The 12,267-nt window shown below is 38.1% G+C and overlaps 1 protein-coding gene across 5 annotated transcripts in view; it reads left to right on the forward strand.

The window, feature by feature from the left end:
• Positions 1 to 12,267, forward strand: part of PREX2 (phosphatidylinositol-3,4,5-trisphosphate dependent Rac exchange factor 2) — a 297,237-nt gene that overhangs the window by 99,335 nt on the left and 185,635 nt on the right. For all 5 annotated transcript variants that reach the window (XR_009253713.1, XR_009253712.1, XR_009253711.1 and 2 more), the window contains exons 7-8: positions 1,459 to 1,592; positions 7,524 to 7,627. Coding sequence is in view for 2 of the 5 variants with exons in the window: in XM_058699768.1 (XP_058555751.1) it covers positions 1,459 to 1,592; positions 7,524 to 7,627 (238 nt within the window). In the remaining 3 variants the exon portion in view is untranslated. The remainder of the gene's footprint in view (positions 1 to 1,458; positions 1,593 to 7,523; positions 7,628 to 12,267) is intronic.

Here is a 12,267-nt window from a genome sequence, read left to right on the forward strand (position 1 = left end):
AACTATCCAAGAATTAAAATAAAAAGCTTAATAAACAACAAAAAAAATATTTAAATAAAACATAAAAGCAAAAACAAAATGTGTTTGTAATATAGACACTCAACATAATCACATTCTCTTAACTTCCCATTTGGAAAGTCTCTTATTGGTAGATAGGAGTTGTCATTGTAATTAAACTTTTTACAATAAATCAGAAAAAACTGTATCACTGATTATTGTGGAAGTAGGAAATTTAAAATTAATGTTTTGAGTTTTAAATATCAAAAATAAAAGTTAAAGCATTCAGTTTAAAAAGAATAAGAAATTTATCATCAGATTTAAAGAGACCAGACATATTTAAAACAAACACTCATTTTAAAGAGCACAATTTAGAGATATCTACTGAAAACTTTTTTTTCCTTTCTTGTCCAATTTGGTGCATTTGTTATGATAGTTCAGGTTGTAGAAACAAATAGACTACGACATTTATAATGGCTCAAAATAGGTGTTTCTGCTCAGCTCACACAATAAGCCAATGCATGCGTTCTACTTTAGTGGGTAGCTTTGTCCTTTTGATGATTCAGGCCCCGTCCATCTTGTGGCTCCTCTCAATGGTTAGCCCTTGTGTTAAGACTCAGTTTTGTCACTAATCATATGACCTTAGTGTGCACTCAATGAAGGCTTATTTAATGAATGAGTGTGCCTGTGCTAACTTTCATAAGGTAAAAGGCTCTATGGGAGGTTTTTTTGTTTTTTTAATTTCTTCTTTTTTCTTCCTGTCCATCCTAGGAGAGGAGATATAAATTGGGACGTGCTAAAAATTTGAAGAATTTCATATACTTTATGATATGTCCACGGAGCTCTTTTCCCACCCCAGGGAATGAGAGGAGGAGCAAAGGAGTAGTAGAGACATGAATGTTTTTGGGGTTTTTAAAAAAATTTTTTTCACGTTTATTTATTTTTGAGAGAGAGAGAGACAGGTGTGAGTAGGGGAGGGTAGAGAGAGAGAGGGAGACACAGAACCTGAAGCAGGCTCCAGGCTCTGAGCTATCTGCGTAGAGCCTGATGTGGGGCTCAAACTCATGAACCATGAGATCATGACCTGAATCGAAGTCAGATGCTTAACTGACTGAGCCACCCAGGCGCCCCAGGACATGAATGTTATGAATCAATTTGAAATCATCTCCTTTTAAAAGCACACAGGTGACATGTATCATCCATGTTTATGCACATATGTGTAAGATAGCTAAAAGGAGGCACACAATCTCTTAAAGGTGGTTGTAGCTGGTGAAACTGATGAGGAGGAGTCTGGAAGGGAATATTTATATTCCCAGTGTATAAATATTTATAATGTTTGAACTTTTATCCTGTCTATATATTGTATCTTAAAATAAAAACAGACTTTTAGGGAAAAAAAGAATCACACACAAAGTTTCTATTAAATAATCAGGCTTTCTCTGCATTGTTTTTCTGACCTAGGGATCCAACATTACCGATACCTGCACTGAAATGCTAATGTGTGGAGTCTTACTGAAAATCTCTTCTGGAAATATTCAAGAACGGGTGTTTTTTCTTTTCGATAATCTTTTGGTGTATTGCAAAAGAAAACACAGGTAAGGGGATAAACAAGTACTAGTTCAGAAATTATTTATCCGTCTCATAGCCTCAACCTTTTCCTCAGTGCTCCTGGGAACTCAGGATCTCCTCAGTAAATCCCATAGTCTCTTCACCTGCAATGATTTTCTCCTTCATTATACCTGCAGCCCCTGTCCTGTCGACATCCCTTTACTTTGTCAACACTCACAGCTATAAAAATTGAAATCTAAATTTTAAGCATCCCACTGCTTCACTAAGCTGCTCCTGTCAAAGTCATCATTCCCCTCTGTGTTTTCTAATCACATGGTCACTTTGTTTTATGTGTTTCCTCGGCAGAAGTAGATGAGCACTTCCTCCTTCTTAAAACACTTTCTTCTCTTTCCTTTTGTAACATCACACTCTATTGGTCAAATATTGGCCTGCTGCGTGCTTCTGCTTTCCACTCCCTTTGCTCTATCGTATTTATCAACTCTGCCTTAGTGATTTGATTCAATCCTGTGGCTTCCTGTTCCACCCACCTCCACGTGACTTGCTCAGAAATCTCTAGCCCAGAATTATAGACTCATCCTTCCTACCTATTTGGTATCTCACTTGTGATGGTTGTGAAGATTTTCAACATGGAAGGAATAGAATTCCTGATTTCTTCTCTTAATGGTGCTCCTCCCCCAATTTTCCCCATCCACTGGTTTCCCTAATTTCAAAAGCTAGGAGTTAACCTTGGTTCCTCTCTTTTCCTCAACCTCCCAAATGTAATCCATTAGGGAATCTTACCGATTCTGCATTTAAAACATATGAAAACCTCCCCACATCTCTCCATCTATCCTAATCCAGTCAACCAGCGTCTCCTCCCTGGCTAACAGTGGCTGGTCCCACCAGGTCCTCATTTACTGCTCTAAAGTTTATGCTCTATACAGAAACCAGAGCAACCTTTGTAACGCAAATGAAAGCACATTATTACCTATCTTGAAGCTATCATTGGCTTCCCGGAATACATCGGAATACAATTGCAACTCCTTATCCTGGCTTGCAGATTTCTGCATGACCCAGCCCCTCCCTACTTCTCTGACCTCATCTCATCCCATGTCTTTTTTTCCTGTTCCTTGATTATACCATTTGCATTTCCTTCTTAGGGCGTTTGCCCTGCCTGTTTCTTCCCAGGATGCTCTTCCGTCTGAGTTTTGTTTGGCTAGATTCTTCATGTCTTTTAGATCTCACTTAAGTATCTCTCTTTCAGAAATATCTTCTCTGACCACCCCATCCACTGTAGCCTCCCAGCCATTCTCTATCAAGAAAGTTCTTGCTAGTGTTTTCTTCATTATTTATTTATTTGGTGCCACCTTCACTAGATTAGACTGTAAAGTCCTTGAGAACAGCTGTCTTGCTGCTTAGTCTCTGCTATTTCCTCAGAGGCTGGACCTGACCTGCCATGTAATAGACAATCAAGAAGTATTTCTTAAATAAGTGAATAAACGAATGAACGAAACCCAGCCAAGTCCCTGGTATAGCTTAGCCACCATTAGTTTAAATAATTTTATGTATCCTTGTTATTGATGTAATGCTACTTGTCTTAAAGCATGGATATAATTTTTCTTCAGAAGGTGCTTAATTTGTAGGATGTTTTCTTGAACTCTTGGCAAAAAGTTTTACAGGTTGATTAAGCAAAATAGTAGGGCTGCATTTAATTGGGAAATTTATATGCTTCTTCCCAACCATATCTAGGTAACATTAGTTTCAGTGAAATAGTACTAAGCGGCTTCTCTAAATTTAAAGGTAAAGCAGGTGGTTGAGAACGCAGGGTTTGAGTGAGTGTTTATTCTAGATTCAGAAATTAGGAAATTATAGCCAAACATTTTCTGGTAAAGTGAGAATGAGAAACTCAAAACCAACGGAGGCAAGATTAAGGGAATGTCCTTCTTTATCTCTTGAAACGGGGCTCCCTAAGTCAATGAACAAGATGCCCAGTGTAAGTTTGAGAAAAGTTGGCAGCTACATTGATGACGTGGCTGTTTTGCCTTTTGGACTGTGCTATCAGAATTCTCTAGTATGAGACATTAATGGGGAAATATAATGACATTAACTGAGAAAACATAGAACTACCCCATGTGCCTTGATGAAACGGAGCAGTTTAGGATTAAAGTCAAAGGATAATTAAATTGTTTAAAAAAATAATTAAATTGTCGTTATCTCTGTCTTAATGAGTATTTAAAAAATTCTTTTTACTCTATATGAAAATAAACTTGTCTGGTTTTTTTGGAATGCTTTTCTGAAATTCTTTGTGTTTTGAAGCAAGATTGAGATGAATAGAAGTAGGCTTTAGGAAGACTGTTAATTTTACGTGTACGTAACTCATTAAAAAATTGTAATATGGGGCGCCTGGGTGGCTCAGTCGGTTAAGCGTCTGACTTCGGCTCAGGTCATGATCTCACGGTCTGTGAGTTCCAGCCCCGCGTCGGGCTCTGTGCCGACAGCTCAGAGCCTGGAGCCTGTTTCAGATTCTGTGTCTCCCTCTCTCTCTGCCCCTCCCCTGCTCATGCTCTGTCTCTCTCTGTCTCAAAAAAACAAAAACAAAAACAAAAACAAAACAAAACAAAACAAACAAAAAACCAAACCATAAAAAAAATTGTAATGTGATTCAAATTGTTTACGTGCAGTTGTTTTTTCCAAGCTTTACTGAGGTATAATTGACAAATAGAATTGAAGGATATTTTAGTTCTACAGCATTATGATTTGGTATACATCGTGAAAGGATTTCCTCCATGTAGTCAATTAACACATCCATCTAGGTACAGTTATTAAAGGCATCCATTTGAGAATGAGATCTTTTTTCTTTATTACAGTTGATCTCATACTTATATATATGCCCGCCTTCAAGTCCAAAGTTTTTGCACAATTAGCAAAAGTTTTTGTCCACATTATACACACATTGAAGACATTTGCTTAAAAATCACAGGCTTTTTCATTTTTAATGTTTATGCATTTGTGAGAGACAGAGAGAAACAGAGCACGAGCTGGGGAGGGGCAGAGACAAAGGGAGACAGAATCCGAAGCAGGCTCTGGACTCTGAGCTGTCAGCACAGAGCCTGACTTGGGACTCAAACCTACAAACCTGAGATCATGACTTGAGTGTATAATGATGATGTCATTTATGGTCTCATGGCTGTTATTGTTAAATAGCTAAACAACAGGAAACATTTGTAAAATTAAAAGCCTGCAGTTTTGGGGGCACCTGGGTGAGTCAGTCGGTTAAGCATCTGACTTGGCTCAGGTCATTATCTCAGCCACTGATAGAAGAATGAATATTATCCCAATAAGTTAATAACAGTTACTTATTCTCCTATCAGTGGACTTTAGATTTTTATTTGTTTTCTTTGTTGGTTTTAGTTTTTCTGCTATTATGAACATTCCTGCACATGTATCCTGGTGACCATTAAAACACATACTTAGGAGGGAAATCATAGAATTGGGATATGCAAAATAGTCAACATTACAATATAAAACAAAATTGTTTTCAAACCTGAGGCTTTTCAGTCTATATACTTTAATAGAGCCATCTTCTGAAAGGACCAAAGATCTCTCTGAGTGAAGTGTTACAGTATTGATCAAACACTTACTGAAATTTCATATTGAGTGTTACTATCTGCAGGTCAAGAGAAATAATAGAAACATGTACAGAGTTCACAGCAGTATCACAAAGAAAATTAATACTTTGAAAATACGACCCAGTGAATGATTCCATGCCATGGTTCTCTGACTGTGACTAAAACTGTTACCAAGTATATTAAACTTTTAAAACAATGTATGATGTGTCAACTTACAAGGAATTCTTTTTTACCAGACACCATGATACTATGTCCTACCTGGGAGAATGTTCAGGTACCTGCATATTAGTCTGCTCTGCATTCTTCTCTGTCCTTGGCTGACTCTGATGCCAACTTGCCTACTGCCTGGCCCGAATCCCTAAATTGTAGCATTTATGTAAGGTTATTCACAAAGGACATTCAGAGGTCACTTTCAAAATGAACATGGGAGTGCAAGATGGTGAAGATCTGGGACTAATAAATCCTAAATCAGGTTAATTAATGTATTTAGTTAGGTTTCTTTACTAGTGGTGAAGGACTACTAAGTTTTAATGAGAGTTTAGACAGATAAGCCAGGAAGATGTACTCTCTTCCAAGGAAGAAACTCAGAGACCATGACAGCACCTTGTGACCCCTCTCAGCACCTGCCCAGCACTTCTCAGCACTTCACTGCCTCTCAACACTTCAGGACTGATCTCTAACTGTAGGAGAGAGGAGGAGAGGGACATTGAAGCTGGTAAACATTTACATCTCCACTTTTGCCACATGTGTCTGTATAACACAATAAGTGAATAATTATTTCAGTATATTAAATTATTTGCTAAACTTTTGTCAATGAGTCAAATGGAATAGTTCAGGTTAATTGAAATCTTTTGAGTGGCTAGGTGTTCTTAAATCCTCCTGAATCATTTCTTAGAATCTTTCTTCTTTAGGGGCGCCTGGTGGCTCAGTTGGTTGAGGGTCCAACTCTTGATTTCAGCTTAGGTCATGAGCCCAGGGTCCTGGGATCGAGTCCCATGTTGGGCTCCATGCTGAGCTTGGAGCCTGCTTAAGATTCTCTCCCTCCCTTAGCCCCTCTCCCCCACTCAAGGTTGAAGAATCTTTCCTCTTTAAGAATTAAATTAGTTAATAATTTAAAGAATAATTTTAAAAAGTTTTTAAGGTCAACTCTCCTGAATGTTCAGTGATTCCATTACAAACATACTTAACCACTTAATTCATATGATAAATGTTCACCTGTAAACCTTTGTATTACATGCTTTTTTAGCATTAAAGACTGGTAATAGGCACACTATACACAAAGTTTTGGAATGTTTTCAACTTCTTTTTAAAATAGAAGAAATGAGACCCTTATAAAGGGTTATAAGTGTATTAAGAGACTTACTCAACAAGCATACAATTCTCATATCATAAAAACAATCTAGGGAAAATATTTTCAGCTGGATGACACTCAATTTAAGAATTCCCAGCACAGTCCGTTTCTTTGCAGAGGGATCATAAGTACTAACTGAATTTTACCAGAGCTTGAACAGGTGGAAATTACCAGCTAGTTACTGAAAAAAGAGAAATGAAAGTGAAATAAATCAGATGAAGTTTTATTTTTTTTTATTTTATTTTTTATTTTTTATTTTTTTATTTTTTATTTTTTTATTTTTCTTTTATTTATTTATTTTTTTAATTTATTTATTTTTCAATATATGAAATTTATTGTGAAATTGGTTTCCATACAACACCCAGTGCTCATCCCAAAAGGTGCCCTCCTCAATACCCATCACCCACCCTCCCCTCCCTCCCACCCTCAGATGAAGTTTTAAAATAACTAACTTTTAGTGTGTGTCAGACTTTGATTGGGTACCTTTGATTTCTAACTTGAGCAAAAATATATATTTACCCACCTACCTGTATACTGTTCTTAGTCCAAAGCTTCCATTTATCTAAATTATTTAATTTTTTTTTTTTTTTTTTGAGAGAGAGAGCATGGGGGAGGAGCAGGAGAGAGGGAGAGGAATCCCAAGCAGGCCCAATGTGTCAGCACAGAGCCCCATGCGGGGCTCGATCTCACAAACCATGAGATCGTGACCTGAGCCGAAATCAAGAGTCAGACGCTTACCTGACTGAGCCACCCAGATGCCCCAATAACTTCCATTTATTTTAAAACACTAGTCTATAAGTTTCAACTTGTAAAGCAACCAGTGCTATTATGAATGGGAGGACACAAATAAAAAACAAACACCAAGAGCCTAACATTTGGTGTCATTGATTGCATCAATGTCTGTTTTTTTTTTTAAGACTAGCTTAAGTTATATTGCTTCAATACTGTTTTTTATTAAGTTTAGTAACAAAATTTTTGTGATTTCATTCCACCACAAGACGGTTGAAGAATAGCAAGGCATCTACAGATGGACATCGGTACCTTTTTCGTGGCCGAATCAATACAGAGGTGATGGAAGTGGAGAACGTGGACGATGGCACAGGTAGGTAATTAGTGATTTTAAAATGAGACGCCAACTCCCTCATAAGACAAACTTCTCACCTGAATACTTCTTTTGCGGTACATTAGAGCTTAGGAAAACTTTTTGAGGTAGAGCAGTTGGAGGAGAAAGGCTTGATAAGGAAGAAGAGGATTCTTGTCAAAGTGGAAAATTATATTTGGCCGAAATACACTAGCATTCAACACAGAGATACAAAGAAATTGCTGAGTAGGAGTGACATATGCACTCATATTTCCTGGTATAGCCAGCATGAGTGCAGAAAATAATGAATGAATTTATTTTCTTTTTAAGTTACACTATCTTTTATAAGTATATATGTGATTTTTTTCATATATTCTATTGTATAATATATATTTCATGTAATATATTGTATTCTACAATATAATATATAAAACCCTAGATTCGTTTTAGCTAGATAGCCGTTGTGTGTAGAAACATGTCAATTTTCTTACAGAGAAAAGTTGTGGATGAAGGTGGTTTGTGTATTTTAAATGCTCATTTTAAGTACTTTATTACTTATAGATGGTACATTTTTGCTCTGCAGATCTGAAGGTACAGACATTGATAAGTAAGTCCGTGAAATCACAGTCACAAACATTAAATAAAATGAAGTTACATAAATTATTTTTATTTGAAAAAATATATGGATCCCATTATGTGGTTATGTACTAGTCTATAATATGAATGTTCAGGAAATTGGATCACATTTTCCCCCGATGATTTTAATTAGATTTCAAAGATATGCTTCTAGGAGAAAAAGACACGATGAAATAACATATATTAATTGTTGCTAAATGACTTTAATTCCCATATGCAGAAGTGTTCTGTATAATACTTCATTTAAACTGGGATTGGGGCACAGGTCAGCTCCCCTCTACCACATACCTTTGTTACCATCTTTTAGTCCCAGAGGGGAGAAGAATGTTTATCCTTTGCAGGGGTGCAAATTTTCAAAAGTGCTCACCTGTGTGCCATTTCTCTATCCCATTGTCAGTATCCTAAAAATTGTCCAGAATATAAAATAGTAAAGCATGATTGTTTCAGGTAAGGGGGGAGGGACATGCAATGAGCAAAACTCAGGTGTACTGCCTGGGAACTAAGTCGTCTTGTGGTGAGGTTCCTCATGGACTAGGGGAGAGATGGAGTGTGGAGCTGTCTGACAGGTGGCACAGCTAAAAATCCCTTTCTATAATACAGGTGCAAATACATTCTCACATGTGGGACCTAGTAGGCTATCTTTCCTTGGCAGGATGTGCACAATATTTATTTTTTCAAAATTTTTGATGTTTATTTATTTATTTATTTTTGAGACAGATAGCGAGTCAGGGAGGGGCAGAGAGAGAGGGAGACAGAGAATCCCAAGCAGGCTCCGTATGGTCAGCGCAGAGCCCAATGCGGGACCTGAACTCAGTAACCATGAGATCGTGACCGGAACCAAAGTCAGACGCTTAACCGACTGAGCCACCCAGGCACCCCCACCGTATTTTTATAAGGTGGCATTAATTCATTTTAATGCTTTGAAAAGAGACTAGTGACATTAGGAAGTTGCCGGTCTAAAATGTGAACAGCTCTCTCACTTCAGTAACCCTGTTGCTCAAGAGAATATCCAAAAGCCCACGTACTTGAGGTCGGAAGAAGTAAGGCAGGGAAAGGCACACTCAAAGCTCTACTCTGTTCCTTCTTGGCCTCGTCTGCCCTGGTGGAACCACCTGTCCCCTGTTGCTTCAGCCTTCTCTTTGTTTTCTTCATAAAGCTCCTGTGTCTCACTTCCTTTCCTCTCTCCCAGATGGTGTGGTTGTCTCCATTTGTGCCATCTGCATTGGTAATCTAAGTGAATTTTGGTAAACTGTGTTGAATTTTGATAATGATTACTATGCTATGGGAAATTGGGGCATAAGATAAAGAAATGGAAGGAGCCCAGGGCCTTTGGAGGCATGGGCATAAAATAGCATCTTCAGCGTATCTGTGTCAGATAGGTATATGGGGGTGAGCCTATGTGGGGTGATGGAGCTTTAATGCAAATTGTCTTTGGATTCAACCCCATGAAAAAGTTCTTTTAGCATTGGTAAGATTTTCACCTTCAGGACCTCAGCACCTGAGGGACAGGGGCATTATAGAAACAAGGCCTCAGACCCTGGTAAATACAAATTAGTAGGGAAGACTAATATTAGTGATAAAGTGTCTAATGACAGATCATGACAGCCTTGACACATCCAAGGCTCAGGATTCATTGAAATATGATGAAGAAATTAATTACACTTTGTATTATTCAGTTAAGGTTTTGTTTCCCCCTTAAACATACATATGCAGCATGTTGCTGAAATTTGGCTGCAAATACTTGCTACAACGTCACTTAAAGACATTTTAGGCTCCAGCTGGATACCTTCCCTTTGCTTCCTGCAAAGAAAATTTGGTTTTCTCATAAGTGTGTGTACTAGGTCTTTTGGGGGAGTATGTGTCCTCAGCCAGGACATGGAAATTTAAAAATAGAATTTCTGAAGATGAATAGGATCTTGAAGATCAACTCATATACCCTGGTAGCATTTCAGATGATGGAAACCAGGTCACACTTAAGAACTAACTCATCCACTTTTACCCAGCTGTTTAGTATGGAGCTGGGACTGGAGTGCGGTTTCTCAGGTGCCTGTGGCCATACCTTGAGAAACATGGAGCAATGACTCCATATGAATTTTAAATCTATAGGGACCAACTGGAGAGCAATGAAGAGATAAGGCATTAATGTGTAGAGATTGACTTTGGTTGTTTGTTTTGAGAGACAGTCTGGGTGCTGCACCAACTTTTTCCTTTCCTGTTTTCTTGGTCATTTCCATCATGGAATCTCTATTTTTGATGAGCTCAGGTTTTAAGTGTTCTTTTTAAAAAAATTTTTTTTAACATTTATTCATTTTTTGATAGAGAGGGACAGAGCGTGAGTAGGGGGAAGGGCAGAGAGAGAGGGAGACACAGAATCGGAAGCAGGCTCCAGGCTGTGAGCTGTCAGCACAGAGCCTGACGCAGAACTCGAACTCACGAACCGTGAGATCATGACCTGAGCTGAAGTCAGACGCTTAACCACTGAGCCACCCAGGTGCCCCTAAGTGTTCTTACTTTATACTTATAAATGGGAGCTCTGATGCTGATAGATCTCAGCAGAGCTGATCAGTGTCTGTATACCAAGTTCTTCCCACGCTAGGACCCTGGATAAATTCAGTAAGGGATGGCAAATACCATCAGGCTTTTGTGTTCATTGCCAAAACCAGAAACAAACAACAACGATACCATATTGTGGTATAAATAATAAAAATTAATTAATCAAGATGTATTTTTAAGCATGCTTAGAAATTTCGATGAAAATTTAAATGCTCCATCTATTTGAATATATTGTAGAAATACTAGGTATTTTTGTATACTCTAGTTATAAGTAAAATGCTTTTCTTTTCTAAGGGCCTCCATCAGACAACCATTTGCGCTAATTTAGCTCAAAACTTGCAGAAGTAATTGCATTTGGAATGAGACTAAGCTTTTAGCCAATGTGTAACCATCTGAAATCTTTTGAAAAATAAACATGATTCTACTTTTATTTATAATGTTTAATGAGTTGGATTATATCAGTTATATCTCAGAATACAAAAAAATTACGGCAATGATGATAAGACATGCAGAAATGTAAAAATCTGTGTATTTGTTTTAATATATCTGCATTATCCATTACTTCTTATGTTCAACAAAGATGGTAGCCATTGAGTATGTGGCCAGATTTCCATTCCACCATTCTCTATAGTTTTAATTTTTTTTAATGTTTATGTATTTTTGAGAGAGAGAGAGAGAGTGTGTGTGTGAGCTGAGGAGGGGCAGAGAGAGGGAGACAGAATCTGAAGCAGGCTCCAGGCTCTGAGCTGTTAGCACAGAGCCAAATGTGGGGCTCAGACTCACAAACATGAGATCATGACCTGAGCCAAAGTCTGATGCTTAACTGACTGAGCCACCCAGGTGCCCCTCCATTCCACCATTCTCTAGATCCAACTTCATTTGGGTGAATTCTAATTTTTTTTAAATGTTTATTTATTTATTTTGGGAGAGAGAGAGAGAGAGAGAGAAAGAGTGAGTGAGTGAGTAGGGGAGTGTTGTAGAGAGAGAGGGAAAGAGATAAAGTGAGAGAGAGAGACAGAGACAGAGACAGAGACAGAGAGAGAGAAAGAATCCCAAGCAGGCTCTGCACTGTCAGCAGAGCCCGACATGGGGTTCCATCACATGAACCATGACATCATGACCTGAGCTGAAGTCAAGAGTTGGCCACTTGACCGACTGAGCCACACAAGTGCCCCTGGGGGATTCCTCTAATTTAATTCCTCTTCTTTGTTTATGAGTATATCAGTTTAAACATGATTTATAAAAAGTATCCAGCTTAAGAGCTATGTAGGAAAACTGTCAAACTTTCTACAGTTAAATTTCTTTGTAATTTTCATAGTATATTCTTGGAAATTCATTCAAAACGTAGCCCCAGGAGCACCTGGGTGGCTCAGTCAGTTAAGCATCTGAATTTGGGTCAGTTTGTGCTCTCATAGTTCACAAGTTAGAGCTCCGCCTCGGGCTCTCTGCTGTTAGCCCAGAGCCTGCTTCAG

This window comes from Neofelis nebulosa, chromosome 14 (assembly GCF_028018385.1).
Source record: "Neofelis nebulosa isolate mNeoNeb1 chromosome 14, mNeoNeb1.pri, whole genome shotgun sequence".
NCBI lineage: Eukaryota > Metazoa > Chordata > Mammalia > Carnivora > Felidae > Neofelis > Neofelis nebulosa.